Source organism: Apteryx mantelli, chromosome 3, assembly GCF_036417845.1.
Source record: "Apteryx mantelli isolate bAptMan1 chromosome 3, bAptMan1.hap1, whole genome shotgun sequence".
NCBI lineage: Eukaryota > Metazoa > Chordata > Aves > Apterygiformes > Apterygidae > Apteryx > Apteryx mantelli.
In genome coordinates this window covers 31,894,231-31,917,636 of record NC_089980.1, presented here as the reverse complement: position 1 = coordinate 31,917,636, position 23,406 = coordinate 31,894,231, and the positions used below count along the sequence as shown (strand labels likewise).

The following is a 23,406-nucleotide window of genomic DNA, read 5'->3' as shown; positions in this document are numbered from 1 at the left end:
GTTGATGTCAACATATGTTGCAGACAGCTTTTTTCTCTTCTATAAAGTAACGGATGTCTCTGAGATAAGGCATCAGAGTAAATATCCCATAAGATGACAACACAGTTTACGCTACCTTGTTATCTAAACTTGCCCGGAATATGCCGAATAAACACAGCAGATAGACCTTTGAGACCTTTATGTTGCTGACTTGATGACAGTAAGAGTGGATATTTTTTCAGGAATATAATTTTTGCTAGTAAATGCCTGATATGGTTACTATGGGGTTAAAAGTATTCTGTCTTTCCCTGTATTCTGCAGAATTTTTCAGATTGCCAAATCTACTGAACTGCTGCTTACCTCACGCTTTCCTATGCTACTAGAGCCTGTTTAACTTTGAATGACTGCAATGTCTTCAGAACCTCTGATACTTTTTTTTTTTAATTCCATCCTGTCTTTAAATTTTCTCTTCAATATTTTGGTTAGAAAGAAAATGCTTCTAAATGAGTCCTTCTAAGTAAGTTCCACTGAAGCTGTCTTTTAGCTTCAGAAATTAAACAACAATAATGAGCAATAAACAATGTATAATATATGTTTATAGGTATTTTACTCCTCTTAATTGACATGGCCATTCCCACTGTATTATGACAGTCCTTGGTAGAGGTGATATATATAGTCTTTAAGTTTGAACTACTGCTGGGTTCAAACCATGTGCAGCCATGCCATCTGCCATAATTTGCCTGTGGCTTATTGCTTGCATCCGCACTGCTCTTCAATAGACAGACTTGGGTTCACTGGCTAACCCACACGGAACGGACTCTTCTCACCTCTACATCATGCCTTACTTATCTGTAGCAGGCTGAGCGTGTATTCGTGGTGGGAAGAGAAGGCAAGGGCAACTGGGTTAGAGCATGAGGAGCAGATGCAGGTCTGCCAGCATACCGCTGGAGAAGTAGAGGTGAGCCATGCTGGATCCATACTGCTTATAACAGTAAGGATCAGTTTCAAGACAGTTCTCTGTCTTTGTCCTTCATTTCTGCCCTGCCCCACCTTGACTGTTTGAGCTTCCTCATCTAAGGAGCTCATTGACTCATATTGGACCCAAGACAAAATGCGAGCCAACAGATAGACAGTATAGGTGATCAGAGAGTTTGGAGTTGAATGTAAATTCAAAATCAAAGAAATATGACATTATAACCTTACCTACTGGGACCAAAGGTGCTATGACCATCTTTCAGTGGGATGTGACTGAATGCTATGTAGGTTTCTCAGGACAGAGAGGAATATTTTACCTAGTGTGCATGGTACATGAATCATGCTTTTAGATAAAGAGGAGAATTCTTCCATTGTTAAGCTGCTCTTGCAAAAGCACTTTGCTGTGTATAAAGTATCTTACCAGCTTCTGTTCTGATTTGGAATATTTTGTAGAACTTTCTAAGTTTTGACACACACAGAGCAGTCATGCACAGATAGAACAAACCTTTAGAACAAACCAGAAGAGTTCTGTTTATTTTCCCCACCTCAAAGAGGGATTTTACTATATAATACTTTAATCCTTTCAGCACCCTGGGATATACACTGTGGGGTAAATTTTCAAAGCACAGCACGTGGATTTAGCTGCGTGACTCTTATTGATGTTAATGGGAGTCACACGGCTAAATCCCTGCACAACACTTTGACAATTTAGGGTTGTATGTCTAAGAAAAGGACACTGGTTTGAGCTGATGAAACAGCTGGAAATGAAAACCCATCAGAATGCATCAGACTGAAAGTTGTCTGGTGTGACAGTAAGGAATTTAATTACTAGCTATCCTTGTGTCCTAGTTCTCTGTGATAGCACTTTTTGTCACCAGGCTTCTTCTTTTTCTCATATGTATCAGGCCCCATGCAAGTCACTTGTTACTTTGCTGTTCATTCAGATAGCTAAAATTTTCATTGCTCATAGGGATGGTTATTTTATATGAGAATACGAGTTATATATGTTTAAGAGAACAAAAGTTAGCTCTCTACCAGTTTTCTCTCAGAGAAATTGGTATTTAGCATTTTATAGGTAAGTTCTGTGTATGTAAAATAGTGTATTTAAAAGAAAAGTTTTAATGTTTCTGATATATCAGTTATATCTATCATTTTTATTACTGAATTAACTAGAATTACAGTCTGATGGAAGCACAGATAATACTAAAATTAGTCATCTGTTCATTCAAAAGCATTAATAACAGAAAGCACATTGCTATTTTTAAGGGATTTTTTTGCATGCTGGTGGCTATCCTGGAATGGGGACAGTGAAGTAACATGAGTTTTCATGTAGATTATAATTTTTACCACAAGTTTCTAATTTTATGATACAATAGTAAGAATATCTGTTGATCTGGCAACGCTTTTATTTGGCAAGCCAACTGGTAGCAAGAAGATTTATGCTATTCACCACAAATTCTAAAATAGAACATAGAGTTGGGGGAGTTGCTTTCGGGGGAAAACTGTTGGTTGACTCCCTCCTTTACCTAGCCTGATCTCACCAGGGAGATTTCTTTTTTGAGGCAGTATGCCTGAAATGCTTGCAGACACTGCCACATTGAAAATGTTTATAAGCACCATTCTGCCACAGATTACACAACTATTAAAGTTAATCTTGTTAAACGGAAATAGGCAAATGGATTTTTTAGAGGTCTTATCAGCTTAGATCTATTCCTGAGGTGCCTGCTGCTGGGTAAGACTTCTTCAAATACCTATTTCAGAGAAAGGGGAAAATCTGCAGGGAAGATTTAGAATTATCTTAATTTTCTACAATATACCCTGCTTTCATTAACAATGACACAGTCTTATTTGAGAGACCTTTGCATAGTAACACTCTTTCCCCCCCTTCCATTAGTATTGCTGCAGTCTATTAATTCCATTTGAATTATAAATTGAGAAAGAGGTAGAAGGTCTTAGGAATTAAAGATGGAAAAAAAAAACCTATTTGGACATCTTATTTGGCCCTTTCCTGGTTGGAATGTGAGTAAATATTTTATGATGAAAAAGATAAATATACAATATCCTAAAAGATGATTTTCTAAAAGCACATATATTTATGCATTTGATAATAGAACATTTCTTCCTCCTTTCCTCTGTATATCCACCTCATGCAAACATCTTGCAATACAGAATATTCATCTCTTTATAATCAAATTTCAACTTCTTTCATAACTTGATCACTAGATTATATATTACCAGAACACTGTTTACCAATTTTAATAACCTGTTCTTGTACTGTTTATTCTGTTAAAGGCTATAAGACTTTTCATTCTGTTTTTAAAGATGTATTATGATCATGTTAAATGAATGTATTTTTTGTTCAGATTTTTAGAAAGTAAATGCAAGAAAACACCTGCAAGAAGTGTAAAGACTATGCTTACTTGCTTATTAGACTCTTTAAACAGATCTTCAAATCATGGTGCTGTGCCTTTAAAAAGTAAAGTTCCAATAAAAATCCATTAACTACTTTCAAATATAGCAATCCTCCTGTCCAGCTGTGAAAAGTACTAGATGATACTTATTTGCCATTTGTGTTATTTACGGTCCATGACTTTTATGGTAACTGGTTCCTATTATTGGTTTCTATTAATGTAAAACATAAGTGAACATAAATGAGGCGTGAATCATTTCTTTTTATTAGCCCCACAGTCTTCACTCAGTGCTTGCAGTAACTCCAGCTGTGACTTGTTAGTGATAACCTATTTAAAGAAGGATATCTTTTAAGACTAAAGGCCATGATTAGGATTCTTTGTCTGCTCATAATTTCAGAAGGTTTCAGCAGGATCAACAATAGTAAAAATAAAAGTTATTAGCAACACTGCTAAATCAAGAGTTGTTACTAAGTTGTCCAGAGCTTAATATGATACTAATTACACTCCAGGTGAGTTCATACTGATTAGTATTAAAAGCAAGACATAAGATACATCACTTTGACAGTGCAGAAAAGGACTTTCTGCTGCTATTTATCTGTGTCCTTAAATAGCAGATACACATATGATCACTTATTAAACAATTTATTCGGAAAATATATATGTGTATAATTGTCAGAGAAGTATGAGCTTTCAGGGTGTTTTTTAAGAATAATGAAAATAATGTGCAATTAGACTCCTAAAAAATGGACTCTATACCTACAGTATTGTAGTCATTGGGTTAAGTCATAGTAGAAGAATTACATCTTAAGTCATGTATTGAATTCTCTTCCAGATACCTTTATAGTTAAAATTGAAAAGAGCATGTTTTTTTAAGTTAAAACATGTTTTATCATATGAAAAGAAAATGACTTAAGCTCTTTCAGTGTCTAGATGCAGTTGATACTTGTGTATCAGACTTTATTTCATCAATAATTTTTCCATGGAAAAAATACACTGTCCTGATCAGTTCTAACAATGTATTGTTTTATAATAATAAATATTTCATAGTAGTTAAATAAGTCTATCTAGTTAAATAAATCTACAGTGCACATTTCTCCTTCCCTGAGTGGGGCTTTAGAACATGTTATCAGCTGTAGTGTTATCTGTAACTCTCTGTCAGAATTGACTGCTTTAATTATTTTGGAAGAAAAGTCTTGCCAAGCTTCCCAGACACTCTGTGTCCTCTTTCATCAGTGATGTGTCACGAAGAAAAGAAGAAAAGAACTATAACCCCACAATAAAATATGTACATTATCCTATACCTTTCAGGGGCCTTTCCGTGATACTGCTGAAGTATTACGGCAGCGCTACAAGCCTTTGGAACCAACCTTGCGAGTGGCAGCGTCAATCAATTCACTAGAGAAGGCCAGAGAGGAAATCAAGAGAGAGGAATGGAGAAACCGTGTACATGACAATGAGTAAGTTCCTTGTTTTTTCTTACATTGTTATGAGAATGTTTTTTTTAATTCTGTTACTTTCAGAAACCTTTCATGCCTGACAAAATGAAATGTCAAACCTGACAGCTTACTAGCAAACATTCTGTGTACATACTTCTAAATTCTGTGTCCTTAGATTATAAACTGTTCAGGGCAGAGACCCTGTCTTGTAATTGTATGACATGTGCCATCCATTTCTATGGAACTATAGAAGAACTTGCAATAATAATAATATGTGATGCAACAGATGGGCTTAATGGGAAATGAGCAAACAAATGCAATAAAGAACCTTTTCCCCACATGTACCTTGCCAAAGTACTGTTTCAGTCTTTGTATTCAGGGAGCTTAAAGACTATGGGAGAAAAAATGGTGTTGCATGCCAATGAAACTTGCAGTCTCTCCCAGTAGACTACCAAAGCTCGCTTGGAAGGGAAAGGAGCATATGCTGTACATGTTAGAACATGGTGCAAAAACTGTAGTCATCTTTGAAGCAGTTGATTTCCTGAGCCACAGCGTCTGTAACAGCTTCAGAGGGGCAAGTTCTTTTCCATACACCCCCAAATACAAAAATAGTCTGTCCCAGTAAATTTAGTGCTATTGCCAAAATATTTCCTTTTTTTTTCTTATCATGGATGGCACTCTTTTGGTCCCATGATAATAAAAGCCTATTAAGTCACCTGCTCTCACTTTGTAGTTAACTAGATAAATTACATATTTTGTCAACTTTTTCCTTGAATTCACTGTTCTTGCCAATCCTTTGACATTTTAATACCAGAATTTAGGACAGAAAAGAAACACTTTTCCTTATGAGCAGCCTGCAATCCATTGTTTCATTGGGACACTATGCTTTGCTATCGTTGCTATGTTTCAGGCTTTTTTATTAGCTCCATGTTGCCTGTGTCAGCTTAAGGACTGGGACTTAAAGAGTTCTAGAATCAGCTGCATTTGCATATTGTAGTGTTTGTTTTGATGTTGGATCTTTCTTCTCACTTTTTCCCTTTTTTAGTATTAAGACCTTAAAATCATATTCTACTCAAAAACAATTCTGAAAGAAAAAATCTTTTAGTTCTAATATTTTCTGGTTTTAGATGATGTTATTTTTGACATTTGCTGACAAAAATAAGATGTAACTTTTGCTCCTTTTATACAAAAACAAAACTAGGATACATTATAAGTAAAAATATACTTCAGTTTTCTATTCTCTGTATTCTCTTTTATTATTGGGGAGGAAAAAGCAACTTAGTTTTCAGATCTAAGCTTAAATCTGAGCTAACTTTTTAAAATATATTTTTATTTCTACCTTCTGCCAGTGGAATTTACAAAACACTGGGAAATAATTAAGGTTGCACCTCACGGTGTTCTTTTTTCTGGATCAGTTTTGATTATACATTCCAAGTGAAGATGGATCATGCCCTTCATTTATAGGCACAATTATATTGCACAGTCTTTATTTGATGAGATCTACCCTAGAGATCACTATGTCAACAGCCAACAGTTTAAAAAAGTTAAGTTCTTTATGAAGATTTCACCAATCGTTTTCAGTGGTTTCCTTATGAAGGCCTTGGTCTTCTACAGTTTAACTTTGTCTCCAACTCTGACAGGTATTAATTGGTCAGAGGTCTTTATTCACATTATGGATAAGGAAACATTTAGTGCCATCCTCAGTGCACAGAAGCAGTGTCCTAACACCAGTGATTCTTAGAGTCATCCACACTAAATGCACAGTGTTTTCAGGCTGTGATCATTCTGTTTGTGCTTCAGATTCAACCAGCCATGCAAGGGTCACATCTGTAACCTTGAGAAGGTGATGACAGAGTTTCAGGTCATCATCAGGGCTAACTCACTAGTAATGCTGCAGCTGCTGTGGGGAACGCTGGCCTCAAGGGAGGAGTCAACAAGGGGTTACTCAAATCCCACAGTATTTTTTCTCAACAGTGTCTATTGTGAACCCACAAATTTCTGTCTCTTTCTGTGTAATTGTGTATTTTGGGACTGTATTTCTTCCTTGTAGTGCTTTCTATGCTGACTATTCTTCTATTTTAGAAAATACAGAGAGAAAGAATAGAAGAAGTGTATGGCATTTGTTGCAAAAGCTTGTTTTTGCATAAGATGACTAAACTAGATTCCTGAGATCTGTATTCTTCCAGAATGAGTTGTTGTGAGGTACAATATCTTTTAAGATATGAAAATTATCAGTATTGCATACCTTCAATTTTGTACTCTGAAGACAACATTCAGAATTTTCCCTCACCTCTGATTATAAGGGTTCTTTTCCATGGTAATATGTTTGCCCTAAGTGTTTCAAGCCCTGAGAAAGCTCTTGCTTCTGGTAAATGAAGAACTAATTGAGAAAGCTATGATAAAGGTTGAGGCAGGCAAGGCAGTACAAATGGAACACAAGAGAATATTGTGCTTGCCTCTACATCTTATGCTGGAATTCCCTGTTTTGTAATGAAGGATCAACTGGATAATCTAGCCTAATAAAAATGATTTCTTTTTCTCATGTAATTGAAACTGTTCCTGCCTTAATGTGCCATTTTCACACAAAGCAGGTGATTCCCCCTCCAGGTGGATAGGAATAAGAAATTGGATGACCACTTAAACTAGTGTCTAGTTTGAGACACCAACTGCTGGATTCGATAGATTTGGATGGCTAAGTATGAAAAGTTCTTTACTCGGGTGCATGCAGCAGCATTCTGGCCTAGTTTTCCAAAGAACAGAAATGTAGATTAGTTTTATTAACTGTACTGAAATCTGCGTCAGGTAACATGCATGATGCTTTGAAGTATCCCATTAAACATCTTTATAAAGTCAGAATATGTCAGAATGAGGCTCACTGGTGACAGAATAGGGATAAACCAGTAGTAGTGTGAGGCTACGGAGATTTTAGTTTTCTGTTTTATTGTAGACTTCTGATGTGACATCAGGCAAGTCATCTCAGCTTCTGGCTGTGTTCAGTGCTGGAGGTAGACAAGCTACTTCTGAACACGCTGGTTCACTTCCATGCAGTACAGTACAATGCTTTGCACGGCCTGCCTCCCACAAGTTGTGTGAATGTTGCAGCACCAATGTCCTCACAGGTTTATTCTCAGCAAGATAATACTTTCCCTTAAAACCAGCTTAGGTGTTTCTATGCCAAACAATGCTGTGCAGTAAAGGTGTACTCAGAAAATCAGTGATCTAAATAAGCCATCTACCTGGAGATCATCAGTGTTATGAGCTTCCCAGTATTAATGGAAATAAAATTTAAAAAGCAAGTCACTTTTCACTGATTGATAAAATTTAAGATTTTTAAAAATCTTCTAATTTCCACATTTATAAGATCTCTTACTATACTTCTGACTTAGCTGCAGTGAAAATGGCCACTACATTTTATGTCGTACAAATATAACACATCTGAAAACTTTTTTCAAATTATACTTACTTTTTCATATGCTTTGCAACTTCAGCAATTTGCATATTTTCTGGACTGTTATTGTATTATGATAAACAGTGATTATCATATATTTTCAGATAATGTTTTCTTAACAATTCAACTTCTATTTGTAACTCTTCCATTTATTTTAATTACTAGCACAGTGTGCAACATTTATTAATCAGCAGAGTCTTTTTAAGTTAAAATACTAAATTATCTAACCCCATTAACACAGAATACTCCAAACAAGCAGTAATAGGAGAGGTAGTTACTGTGCAAATCGTATTATACATGCGGGTGCTCTAGGGCACAGTTAAGCATGATTACCCTCTTTTGATCCAGTATTCCTCTGCTTCTTCCAGCTAATTTCCAGTGGAAATTTACAAAGTAGTGCCTTCATTTTTCCATCTTAATTTTTCTAATGAAGTTCTGGTACTTTGTAACACTGGGGATGCAGATAATAAGTCTGTGTATAATTAAGAAGTTCCAGAATTTGCTGCAAAAGAGATCTCTTTTACTTCCTACCAGAACTAGACTATGTTTTTCTTTGCCACTTTACTGCAGACATGGGTTAAACAAAAAAGGCTAGAGAATTCTTAGATTTACTGACCTTAGAATACAAAATGATTTATTGTTTATTGAAAAAGCACCAATATGTATTTAGTATACTATTATGGACAGTGTTCATAATAATGGATCCAAAAGAAGTTTCCTGTGGAAAAAGTATTGCACTAGAGGTAATCTGACCAGATATGTTAAGTATATTATTCTGTCTTTATATTGTAAGTAAGTAACACTTCAATTTTAATGTGAATTCGTTATGAACTAAATTGTGGCTGCCCTGCTGCAGTAGTTTTACTATGGAAAACCATTGTAATTCTTCCTTTGTTCCCTGAGTGAAAAGATAAAGAGATTGCTGGATAAGATAGAGCAGTGACTTCATGTATTAGCCTAATTTTAAAGCTTAAAATTCATTACATGTTTTATTTAGAGGAAAAAAGAATAAAATAAAAGATTCACAGCTGCCAGATGGAAAACATAGTTTGTTTGGAGTGAATTGTTCATGGTCTTCTTTAAGGTGAGGAAGCTGTCTCGTTCCTCTCACATTGCCATAGGCACCAGGGCCTTAGTATCTACTGCTCCTTCTATCATCTCTGTCAGGCCACCTGGAAAGCCTTCCGAGCCTAAGAGGCCTCTTCCATCTCCTGTCACAATAGTGAGAGACAGTAGAATAGAAGAGACAGAATGGAGTGAAAAAATGATGTGTGAGAAGTTGTAGGAAGAAAGAGAATGAGGGGGCCAAAAGATAGGGGAAAGAAGGAATGGAAAAATGAAATTAATAGTAGCAAGGGAGGTGCAGGATAGAATGAATGAAGGGAGAGAGAGAGAGAGCAATCTTCATTTTATTTTTTTTTTAACAGCAGATATCTAGGATGTCTTTCAAAAGTTAAACATATACAAATCACAACTGTCAGGTCCAGGATTGCCTACTAAGTCAAGATTTCTATGTCTTTTTACTCTAATTAGCTTCAGCATACTGTGGACCTGGCAAAAGCATAGCTGGTCTTCCTTACCAGAGACACTGCCAGCTTTGGTCCCGTTCCTTCCTCAAAATGTGTATATAATAGTAATCTTTATAATACATGGTTTCTCATTTCAGTTCCAGTTCTTTCACCGGCCTTGAATGTATTCTTTGTCATATCTCTTATGTAAATTTTTGAAATGATTTTTCTTTTTTTACTTCTTTTGGGCTAGTTCACCTCCCATTAAATCATCACCTTTGGAAAGGCTAAGCTCATACTGACTATGTTTTCTGGCAGAATGTGGCATCAGCATGGAATTTAATTCCTCTTTCACCTAGGTACTAAAAAACTTCAAGAACTTCTGAATTTACACTTAGAATGAAAAGCTGAAACCTAGATATAAGAATACCACTGGAGTGAGCTTTTTGTGTAAAACTCTTCAAGTCTACAGTTGTGCAATTTTTAGTAGCATCATACCATTGTCTGGATTTAATTTTCTGCCATCACTCTCTTCTGTCACATTAAGAGCACATTGTCTTTAATTTTGGGGAAAAGATGTATCAGGTGTATATAAAGCTACAAAACTCAATACCATTATTAAAGTGTATTGCAGTGCTATTGCTTTTTACTGTTATTATTGGTTGTGGAGGTATAATAAATTTTTTTATAGTTACTCATTAATTTGGTTACCATACTTAACAAAAAAATGTTTTATTCTTCTTTTTAAATACTTATGCACATTGAGTAATGAAGATTCTTGCTTGATTTAAACAGACATTGAGTTTGTGAACATATGGTTCTCTTCCGTAGTTGGATCATTGTCCCTGTAAGAATCTGCCCACATCGTTTGGATAGCAGAACTGTGGACAGAAGCAGAAAAAGAAAGTTTCAGATTATTTTGTACTATTCCACACCATTATATTTTTGTAGTGTTCTTTCATTTAATTTTAATGTTTTTAGTGTTCAGTGTTCTTTCTCAGAAAGTAATGGTTGCTTTACTTTTTTTTTTTTTTTTTTCCTCAGGCCTAGACATACATTCAAAGCTGTATGGCACATATTCTGGTTTATAGTGTTAAAGGAGATATGCAGTAGACTGCAGAAGATTAAATTTATGCAAAACTACATGCATATGATAGTTTGTTGCATCTTAAAGTGTTAGAATGAATATATATATATGTGTGTGTGTATATTTATTTATTTATTTATTTATATAGAACATATGTTAGAACACAGGCTATTCTGAATATTATGCCAAAAAGACACAGTCGAACTGATCCATAATAAAACGAAGCCCTGTAGAGTAAATTTTATAGGATAAACTGCGCTTATTATTATTTTCCTTTACTTTATCTTCCACTTTTCTCATGAAAATTTTTTTCTGTTTTGTGTGTAAATTTTACGGAAACAGTATTCATACTGAATTATGAATGTTATGGCTTAACTAAATTCTATGCATATATGGTAAAATCCCTAAACTGCTAGCCTTGTCTTCTCAGCTATCCAGTCCCCTGAGAAAGCCAATTTTCTTTCATGTCTGAACAGAAGAAAAATGTACTATTAAAATGCAATTCAGAAGTGATAAAAACTGCAAGTGGAGCAGCCGGCTCACAGCACCTTCGATGTATTCTCTGGGACACTGGGGCCACATTAATTTTTGTGTGTGTGTGATGTCCATCCCATGTGCAAATTAGCATTACAAGTACCATAATCTGTCTTATGTGAGAGTGTCCTTTCCCATGAATATATACATGCTACTATGGTTTTGTATAATTTAAAAGTCTGCTAACTCAGTGTTTTCGTTTGCTAACTTTATATGACATTTGTTAGTGGTACTTGATAGAATAAATTGATATAGGTAGCAAGATTCTAAAATACATTTTTTTAGGAAGAGGAAAGAAAGGCATATAATTTATTAAAAAAGAAACCAAAAAGAAAACACTTGCCAATGGTTTGGTAAGTGCAAATAAATCATTTTATGAATTTGTTTATCAGCTGAGAGACAGAGAGGCTTTTTTTTTTCTTTTTTCTTCTTATCCCCATCTTTATAAGAAACTTTTTTGACTAATTCTCACAGGGACTTGGGACCTCGGGAGTTCTGAAAATCTTTCAACTAGAAAAAGGTTTTAATTAATAGCAACTGTTGTTGCGGTAGTTAAAGTGATGTTTTAAACTTCTGAAAAATGTATTTCCAATTTTACTATATAATCATTTTTCTACCTCATATCACACTTGCAGAATAAAGATCACCTGTTGCTTTTTCAGAATTCTAGCAATGATAAACCTCATTCACAAGAGTTTAGTTTATATTAAAATGTACGTATTTGCTCTCATAATAACTCTCTTGCAAATTTGGATGGGACGGAGAAATCTTTGTAGGGTCCTTTGCAGACCCTTTATATGTGAGATACGTCTTTCTCCTTCCTCTACAGTTTGCTGTGGAACCTACCCAGAAAACCTGTAGTTGTCCATGAGAGCAAGGGACATCTGTCTGAAGACCTAGATGCCCCCCTGCCCCCCTCCCAAACTGAGTAGTTGAAGCTTCACTGTTCAGTGACAGTGTATTATCAGGGAGTTCACCTTCAATATGACCAATGATGAGGGAATCGGTCTTTGAAAGTTTGAGATTAGGACATGATGATAACTTGTGAGTAAAGTATACAATCTGTGATTTCAAAAGAAACCATTGCTTTGCTTTGTGGTCCACCAATACATGGAAGTCAACAGTCCTATTTGTTTAATAAGTTTCTATACTGTTTGAGTAAGAGTGGAAAAAATGATACCTTACAGTATAGGCTGTAATTTCTAAACTAGAATTAGCTTTGGTTAATGGATATCAAAAGATACATATTTTATTTTAGTGTACAGAAGAGGTTCTTTCTGGTGTGAAGCTGCCTTGGTTTATACTTGGAATTATGTATGGGAGTGTACCACTGGTGCACTTGAAATGTTTCCCTCCTGCCAGAACCATCAGGATAAGGTTATGTGTTGTGGTGTCGTTTGAAGTACATCACTTGTAATGTGGATGTGAGGTTCTCCAGAAGTTAGCTCTCTCTACTCGTGTGTGGTGCATGCCTGTCACTGACAGCTGGCACAGATTTCATTGCCAGTTAAGACTTGAGGTGTCTACATGCAGTCCTGGAGCCACAACAGATCACAAGTCGAACCCCGGTCATTTCCTCTCTACACCCCGCCAGCTGGTAGGGCAGATGCAGCCAAAGAAATCACCTGATAATGCAATGTTATATCTTTATGCAAAAAGTCTTCATTTTATCCTGTTGGAATTCTATGGATCTTTGTTCAAAATTTCATTAAAAACAGCTAGAAGAGAAATTGCAATAATGCTCCCACAATACTGAGGAGGAATATTCAGAAGTTAGTGGAAAATAGCAGGAAAATATGTCCATGTGGCATCCTGTAGCATGGGTACCTATGATTTCATCAATCCTATGGCATCCAGAGTAGAGTAACACTGATTTTAAAATATTCTCATATTTCAGATTTTTGCCATTTTCTTCATATCACAAAAATGAGAAGTATGACCCATCAATTCATAGGTCAGGTAAATATGGCCAAGAAACTTATGGAGTTAAACATTTCCGAGAAGTACAGCCTAAGAAGTGGATAGCAGACAAGGTAAGTCACTGCAAAAATTAAAGGTCTGTTACTTTTTTAGACTGTTACTGTATTAGAGCAAAGTGAATCTGGGACTGATCCAGAGATCATTGAATGCTATGTCATGTGCTATAAAATCACATAATTAGAGCTGATTTGATGAGACCAAGCTTCCTCGATTGTCTTTCTGGTAAGTTAAATCTGAGGACATACGACACCTCTCCCACTTAAAAGACAAGGATTTGAGAGCATGCTTAAGTCTAGCCTTGGTTAGATTAGGTTTGCAAAGATCTGTTGTTTCTGTGTTGCCTTTCCTGATTTAAGACATATAACATATTTACCTTTCAATGCTAAAGCAATTATTTCCTTCAGAAAATTATGGCAAAAACTGGAGAAAAAAATAACAAATTGTGTTCTTATATTTTTTGAAAAATTCTAAAAATGAACGAAGAGCCATATTTGTTCTAAGATATTATCATTAAACTGACTGATTTGTCAGTGGCAGCTTACATTTTTCTATTTGTGTAGTACTACAAGAGGTGATGTTTCTCAGAAATTTCAATGTTATATAAATTATATTCAGTGGAAGGAATCCACTACTGTATGGGTTTTCAAAAGTTTAGAAGGTTCCATCATGTAAAGCATCACTCAAAAAGCACAAAATGGAAAAAAGACAATTGAACTGTTGCTTCGTAGCTGCTTTTCTAGGTTCTTGTCAGCTTTAGGAAATAAACACTAAAACTGAGAAAGGAAAGTTATCATGTATCTACTCCTGCTAAAACATACTCAGTTCTTTTTTTTTTTTTTTTTTATGGAATTTCATGAAAAGGGGAGAATATGCCTTCAGGATGTTACGCTAGTGTAGAATCAGTGAAAGAGGATGAAAAATAACCAAAACCATGTTCTAACATGAGATTGTGTATATGTTTGCTTTGGTTCTTTTGTATTAGGTATCATAATCACATTAAGATATAATAAGTCATTTCCACGAAAACAGCTTGCCCTTGTAAATATATAACAAGTTCCAAGGAATATTATTCTGAGAAATAATGTGTTTTTTTAAAAAGTCAGAACTTTTTCTCAATATTTTAAGCTTTAAAAATCAGATCAGAATAAAACTTTGCTATTTTAATTAAATGACATTGCAAATAAAGACACAAAGATCAACATTCAAAAATTACCCCTGAATTTATCTTTTAAAAGAAGATTGCAGGCTATCATTGCCTGCAGACTGATGACAGCATAAGCATGTTATATAAAATGATCTAAAAGATTTATTGATGCTACTCATTTTATCCCAGAGAGACTCCTCCTTTTCCAGTCCTCAGCTGTTTTTGATCAGGCTCAGATCATGGTATTAAACAAAATGAAGGTTATTGTATAGCATATAAATTATGGGCTTAGCTGAGACCACCAAACTCACTTTACTTGTGATCTTGGATAGATTTCAAGCTAAATCTCTGGAGGTGGATAGCTGTATACATTAACCCAACATGACATCCAGCTTTCCAACTCCAATTCTAAATCAATATGAAGCTTCAATTAGGAGCCACTTACCCAAACAGAGAGATAAGAGGAGAAAAGAGCTATTTTTGACCTACCTGCTGCTTTTATGGGTCATTATTACCAGCAAAGAAACTGAAAGCTCCACCTCTTCCCCACATTTTAATGGTAGAGGTCATATAAAGACAGGTGCAAGATCATACTTTCATAACTGTTACATCTGAAAGAACACTCTGTGTCATTTTCTTATTTCACAAATATATTACAATTTGTGTATATCAGTGCTATGGCCAAGATTATCCTGTACTAATGAAGTGCCCAGGTCCATGTCAAAATATTACCAAAACCAATCAGATTTTTGCTTAACACTTTATATCTGTGAAACACATCCTTTTTCTTGAGTTTCCCATGAAGTGATATTTATGTTAATGCAATTTCTATTACAACCTGAATGGCTGAATACCCTGCCAGGACATATATTCAGTTTCTTATGGTAGTGTACTAGAGAAATTTGTCTTATCATTGCTGATCATACAAACACAGTAAAACTCTCCCAAGAAGTCAGTTCAGTGGTGACTAGGTCAGAGGCCCCTCTGAGCTGAGGTATTATTTGGTATTATCTGTCTTTTTTAAATTATGTATTAAAAAGTTTCCCTGTGTGTGTTCATGAGAACATCCTAATTGCATTTTCTTTAGATTTTCGTGTGTTTATATGTATGTATTTTAATTCAGGTCACAAAAAGATTAGTATGTAAATTATATAATTACTTTAGAAACAAAGTGAACAATGAAAATTATTGCCTTATTATGTTTCTTCTGAAAAATGAAAGGATATTAGCAGAGCCTTCCTCTGAACACAATTACCATACATGTGTGAGAAAAGTTACTAATTTGTCTTTTCATCTCGTTATGATCTGAAAATTGTTATCGTATTCTGTTTATATTCAAAGTTGTTACTAAGTGAAGGGAAAAACTGTTGGATTCCAATTCTTCATTAAAAATATACAAGTTAAGAAATGGAAATACTATACTTCTAATGGAAATCAAATGACTTAGTTTTCCCAGTTATAAACCACTGTAAAAATATGCAAGTATTTTTATTTTAAAAATTTAAATAATATCGTACTGCTAAATACCTTGAATAACTTAAAATTTATGTGAGAAGTATCAATATAAAAAATATCTACCAGTTAACTATGAATTTAATTTAGAATTATAGGTCCCATGTAGTTGGACAGTCACAGGATCAAATATACTAACTCTAGTCTTTCAGTTGTCAAAACACTCACATATGTTCGTATTTATTGAAGCAGAAATGATAGCTTACAGACTTTAATCAGTATTGGAATTAGTTTGCATATGCATTTTAAAAAACTTGCTTTAATGACAGCATTTAATGTTTTCTTATTTGCAAAATTCGGTAAGTGACATTTTAAGATGCTCTTTGCTGATAGATTCTTTCCTCTGATGCCTTATTATAGGTGAATTACAGTATGACTGCATCACTGTTTCATTATTTGCAGAGGCATTTTGGCCCTAAACAGAATTTTATTATCTACAAAGCATAAAAATATCCAATACTGCAAAGAATTAATTTAGAGAACCTAAGCATATTGCACAGAACATAAAGTTGACCTTTACCGTCTACAGCTTTTGGAATGGAGTGGGATGTGGAACACATCACAGATTTAATGTGGCACAACGCTGTCTGCAGAAACTTGGGTGGGACTGTGACTGCCTGCCCATTGCACCCGATGATTGAATCTGCTGTCACCAGCATCCTGATAATAATGAACATTCAGCTTAACGACCGTGATTATGATTATCATAATTGATGTGCAAGTGCAGTGTGTGGGGATCATTACAGCTGAACTGTACTGCATAGAAACATGCCTTAGTTATGGATAATTTTACTTTTATGCATTGATTGGGATAAAATATGCCTTTCAAGTTCAACAGGCCAGCTTAATATAATTTTAGGAAAATTTCTACATGTAGGAGTTGATGATTATGAGCTTCCTCCAAAACAGTTGTTCTAGCTGTTTGTTTTGAATTGTTTCGTTCCATTAATAACAGGAAATAATTAAATAATTAAACATTATTGAGTGGATATCACTTACACAATACTGCTGTCATTAATCAAATATCAAGTTCAAATGTTTCTGATTGTTATGGCTTTGCCTGGGCTAGGAAAAATAGCATGTGTAGTTTGTCACCAGCACACTTCTACTTCTGGTGGAGCAGTAGAAATTGGGTTGTAGTCAACATTATTGGCATTTTCACACTGTGTTGTGTAACCATTAGAGCAGGCAATAATTGTTGGTTATATAAATTATGTAGCTTCCATCTCTGTCACCAGAGGCAGAGAATTACAGGCCCAATTCAGCCAGTGTAGATAAAGGCACAGTCAACAGCTTCAGTCTATTGTGTTTGATAGTGATTCCCTTCAAATGAGATTATAGGAAGCTGCAAAAGTATTTCAGTAAATCATATAATGACATATGGCATGTATATACATAAAGCAGTTAAAGACCAGTATGTTTACATACTTGAAGTCTGAGTTTATATACTGAATGTTTGCACATTAGTATGATACAATGTATAGAGTTGCATTGATTTACACTAGGTGTAAATTTGACTCTTTGCCCAAGAATTGACAGAAATGTCCCAGCTGTGGTAACAGAGGTAACAACAAAGAATGCAAGAATTTATTGATCTTTGACTGGCTTGCTTTTCCCCATAGAGAAAATTGCAAAAGGAGGCTCAAGGATCAAATGACTATGCATGTCTCCATTGCATAATTACTCTCACGTGATTTCACTAAGTTTGGACTTTCTATGGTGAAAAAGAGAATCCCTGCATGTCCAGGAAATTCACACTATTTTACATGAGGTCTCTTGCCTCTGAAACTTCAATAGCCTCTGTGATTATGGCCCAAGTGAAATCACATTATCGGGTAGGACCCTAAGTTCCAACTATGTGGGAAAAGGTCCATAAAGACAAAATAATATAGCCTGAAAATCTTAGTGCCTTAGGAGATGAGAATGACTGTTCTGTGTGGCCTACGCATTTGCCTCCAAATTCTTCTCAGAGGCCGTTGTCACGTGGTTCCAAAGAGAATCTATCTTTGTATAGTATGACTGGGAGGGGAAAACAGACAAAAAAATAAGTGAATTATTCTGTTTGAAAACTAGCTTCATCCAACGCGGGATCAAAAACATAAATATGTGCACCACAATCATGTGGCTATTGGATAATGTCATTGTATGGCAGAATTCTTTGATACATTATTCATGCTTTTCCATCCCCGACCACACTCAAACGTATTTATATTTAACCTTAACTCCTTAATGCTTTTCCTAACTGGTACTGATTGTACTTGAGATAGGTATAATGTATGTGTAAAGTTTTAATCTTTTTCACTCTTAGACTGCAACTCCCCGTCAATTTTTTAAGGAGTTTGCTTGTTTTCTTGTCATTTTAATTAGAAAAAAATTTACACAAGAATATTTTCTAATACAGTATGGTATTGCTAATGAATGCAGATGTATACTGTCAGCCTTACTACATATGTTTTAAAACTTTGAAGGCCATATTTACTAGTATGCTTTGTGACAGAAGTTACTAACATACAATGAGAAGAGCTAGCACATATTTTGAATATCAGATTCGTAATTTCCCAATCTAACTGCAGTGCATTTTTGTAGGTAGTGCAAAGCCGACATAATGTGGCAGCTAAAAGTGACCTGATTTTAGGGAATTTATTAGGTGATCTGTAAGAGTTTGCTTTTTACACTACCAGTTTCTTCATGAGCCATGTCAGTGATGATAAGGGTTGTTGCCAAAGTGTGTTGCAATCCAGCAATCCCTGGTCAATGACATGGCTCCTGTATGACTATTACTGCTGGCATAACTTGATGCATCTATTCAGATGCTCCAAATGGTGCCTTAGTTTGAGTTATCAACTGTCTGGTTCCAAGATAAGGCTGCTTTCTGCCACTTTTGTTCCAAATCAGTTAAACCCAAGGATCTGATCCTACAACAGTACATCCTGTACTACTCATGAAAAGTCCATCTTTTGTACTCTGTAACATATTTTTCTACTCTGTGTTGTCTTTAGAGCAACCGCTATGGAACAGAACAGTGGTGTATCTTAATGTGATAATCAGCTTGAGGAAACCCCTACCTCCATGTACGGTGATTCCCACAACAGCATTACACTTAAGAACTGTGAGCACCTTGGAGCTCAAGCATTTGGCTATGTCCCTGAATATGCAGTACAAAAGAGAGTAGCATTGCCCAAAATAATATCATGGACCAGCAAGTTGTCTCCGGAACTAAGTAACAAAAAATGGCTTAAGGTCACTTTTGCCATCTCCTAAGTTTTCCCCTCTTTTGATAAATGTCACAATGCATTGTTGAGTAGCAGATTCAAAAAGGTGAGAATGTGTCAAATGCAACAATGGGGATGTCACACATTACCTCTAATTCACAGGACATGGGGTGAATTATCTCTCATTGTATGATGCACCCATTCAGTCTTCTGGGACAACTTGTATGTTTGATAGTTGACGTAAACATCAGTTTTCCAGATTTCTTACTGAATGACTGTGTCATATTTACAGAAAGTCATTTTCTTATGAAGATCACTTTCAAGGCTTCCATTGGAAATGTTTCTGAGATGTAGATTTTTTCCCTCTGAGAAGATTCTTAAGGTCATCACTCCTGGGCTGCCTTTGAAAATGCTACTCGTGTAATGCAAACGATTATTAACTATAGGCAGTCTCTCAAATTATTTTCGTAGGTGCATGAGGAAGGTTAAAACTGTGTGAAGCAGATTAAAATCTACAAAATATATCCCTGGCTACCGTTTAACTAAATGTAGAAAAGAATGTATGAATAACTGAATGGTTGAAAAGAAAGTCTGGAAAAACTTTCAGTTGAAGGTTAGCAATGACTTAGAGAATACATTTTTGAAGAAGTAATACAAAGTAGTGACAGTGAAGATTCAAACCATTCAGTAAAATTATTTGCATAAAGAAAGATACCGTTCCTACTCTTCTAATCAAATACATTCCAGTGGTTATTTGTAAGGGTTTTTCGGCAACTAGTTGAATATTTTATAAAACCTAATTTTCAGTTCTGTAATTTCTCAATGGGAAAATGCAGTCCCTTGATGATGATCCAAGGCTTTGAAGAATAAATTGATTTGAAAGAGAGAATTAGATGGTACTTATTATACTGTCTAACTAGCAGTCCAGTGTCATTTGTCTGTTGGATGACAAATGTTTTTCTTTGCCTACCTTCCTCATATAATAATGCAACTTGTTTGCTAGTGGTATAGAAAGAAAAACTTGCTTCTTAGTAAGAGCTAACTTTAGCTGATATTTCTTTGAGACATATGATGTATATTTTATCTTTCTAAATAATTTCTGTTGAATGAATTACTCAAATGTTTTAAAGCCTCTTGTTTAAACATCAACACTTTAGATATAGAGTATCTTGCCTAATTCCTTCAGTACATGTTTAGAGTATATTACAGTAATTTGTGGCAGAGCTTTTAATGCAAAAAATCATCAGTTGAGCTGGAAGCTGTAGTGTTTGCTGAAGTTGCACCTAAAAACAGTATCAACTTAAAAGTATTAGGCATTCACTATTTTGATTTTCTTTGGTTTGTTGGAATGAGTAATCCTCACACTAAATAGAAAGGTCCCTATTTAGGGAGATCTTTTGCTTTTTGATGACTGTTTTGAATGGGCTGCTCAGCATTCTTGGATTTAAGGAGAATTGTTTCTACATCTGCCAGACAAAGTATATTTCAATTCAGCTCAGTTTTCCACAATATTGAATTTGAAAAGCTGTATTTTGAAGTCAATAATAATTCTTTATAAAACATCTGCAAGAGCAGGATACTTATTATTTGATATTTACCTTTAGCTTGATTATGCTGCTTAAACAGAGTTGAAATGAAAGTAACAGAAAGCTCTTCTTAATCCTCTAAGAATCATATGGTAATATAATTGTTCAAAAATGCCTCCAAGATGTGAACACTGAGACTCAACACCTCTTATTTGTGTAGTTAAGATATGTCAATGGAGCTAAGCTAACTTACATCAGATAACAATGTGGCCCATGATCAATATAACCAATATGTAGAAAAATGCTATATTTTTTTGAAAGAATATTCTAGGAAGAGTATTGTTATCAATTTACAAAGAAAAGTAGACTCTTCTTAATGTCTTTTATCTCATCTTTAAGTGCACATTGCTAAAGGATTTACGAATTGAAAACTAAGATCAGAGGAGCATATTATGACTGTTTCTTGCAACAGATACACTTAGAACTACAGAATGTCACATCTTAACATGATGGCTGAATGAAATATTTTACTGCACTGACCCATTATGATTCAATAGTTTATATAATGGTTTATATAATTTATAGTGTTACTAGTACTAGTAGCTGTTCTGAATAGATTCTAAGAGGGTATGCCAGGTGCATGCCCAAGCTGAGAGAAATGCTGCAAGTTTTTGTTGTTTTGATGATCGCTTCAGAGAGCAAGGGTAGATTATTCTTACAGCAGTAGAACTCTGATGCAGTAAAATGGATTTTAGAATAACCTATGTTCCCTGAACAGGAAAAATCATAGTAAAATTTAGTTTTGTGCACTCCTGTGGAATGAATGAAAAGCTGTAAGTAATACAGACAGTTGTCTTAATGGTTTGATGTAAATGTGTACTACTTCTCTTTGAAATTTAGACTATGAATTAATGCTAAACTCACTCCATTTTAAATACTAAGATGATATTCACTTTGGAATACGCTTCAGTGTTTATTCACTTAATATAATGAAGAGCTGGTTTCAATATGCCCTTTAAAAACTCAGGTTAGAAGAGTGTTCCACCATGATAGAGATAAGAAACTATTTTCTTTCTTCTCTTGTATACTTTATAATCTTTGATATCAGGATAAAATATGTAGAAAAGCTGAAAGGCATAGCCACATAAGGAGTTATTTATGAATAGCTGTATTACTATGTCTTACTATTCTGGAATGAGAATCATGGAGTTATTCAGGAATAACCTTTGCACTTTAAATTCAGACTTCACTTCCATTTGAATTACCTTACAAGCTCTGATGAGTTAATGTACAGAGATAATAGCAGCTAAGGTATATGGGTTAAGACATAAAGGTTGTGATGCACACAGTAGCTGTGTTTCTGAACTGTACTGTTTTTGTAGACTCCATAATGAATCTGTATGAATAGTATTTTGCATTTTGGCTGTGATAGAAGGAACTAATAATATTCCCAGCCACTGGCTTTGAGATGTGTTAGGATCTCTCACATACAGTTGTCTAAAAGAATGGCAGCATAAGTGGTAAACACTTTTTATCATTAGCAACTGAATACCCTGCTTTTTTTAGAGTATAACTAGTTCGGTATGAGAATCTCAAACTTAGAAAACCAGATTAAAAAGTCAAACAATAAAAATACTGCATATTAACAGACTTTGTGTACTAATGTTAAGCTGCTTGACTGAGCAGTGCAGTGTCAACCATGTCTTTCTTCTAATGCTAAAAGTAATGCACATAGACAGAGTGACAATCAGAGTACAGCCTCCCATCAGCTGTAATTAATCTTTTAGTTAACAGAGACTAGAAAAGCTTCTCATCAGCCCCTTCTGAAGTCTAAGGGACCCTGTTTTTTGATGTTTGCAATCCGAGTAAAATTGTCCCCACCAGTTCTAACAAATTGAAACACCAGGCTAATTATGGCAGCTAATGAAGTGTGTGGAATGGTCACAGCTTGTCGTGAAACTGTTCTTTCAGCTCAGATTAGAGTTTCATCAATCACTTTTTTAAACTGATCCAGAATTGCTTCTGCCCAGTGCTTGGCATTTTTAATGCTGTTTCTGTAATTGTTTTTTTCCCCAAAGCTTAGGCTATTTTTTGAAATATTACATTCTCAGGACAGGACTTACAAACTCTAGTTTATAAAAAAATATTTCATTATTGCCTCTATCAGCTGATCAAGTGCTAGAAAGTTAATAAAAGAAGCAGAAATAAAAAAAAATTGATATATTGCTTTTAATCCAGCTAAAGGTAGCAATAAAGCATATACACATATATGTATATGAATCATTATTACTGTGGGCTGGATGTACACTGCAATCTCATGAGACATGGTTTGTGGGCTGGATGGTTCAAATCCCACTGAAGGACCTAAATGAAATGAGTGTTTTGGTCTTAGCTTATTTCGTAGTGGATTGCAATCCTCAGTATATCATTCAGAGTTTGGCATGATTTGTAGTTTTTGCAGATGCCCAAGCCTTTGGCGGCAAGAAGACCAAGATGTGTTACTATTTAAAGAATTTCAACACTTCAGGTCAAATCCAAAGTCCTCAGAGAAGTATAGGAAACTACAGTATAACTCATTGCTACTACACTGTCAATGAATAAATTAGCATATAAAACATTGTAAAAATTCCTCGTTCCTGTTCATTTATAAAATA

General features: G+C 35.0%; 1 protein-coding gene across 2 annotated transcripts in view; it reads left to right on the top strand.

The window, feature by feature from the left end:
* Nucleotides 1-23,406, top strand: part of SPATA17 (spermatogenesis associated 17) — a 101,176-nt gene that overhangs the window by 63,813 nt on the left and 13,957 nt on the right. Inside the window, exons 8-9 of one of the 2 annotated variants that reach the window (XM_067294694.1) lie at nucleotides 4,674-4,822; nucleotides 13,276-13,411. In XM_067294694.1, coding sequence (XP_067150795.1) covers nucleotides 4,674-4,822; nucleotides 13,276-13,411 — 285 coding nt within the window. The remainder of the gene's footprint in view (nucleotides 1-4,673; nucleotides 4,823-13,275; nucleotides 13,412-23,406) is intronic. The other variant, XM_067294695.1, reaches the window with a different exon arrangement.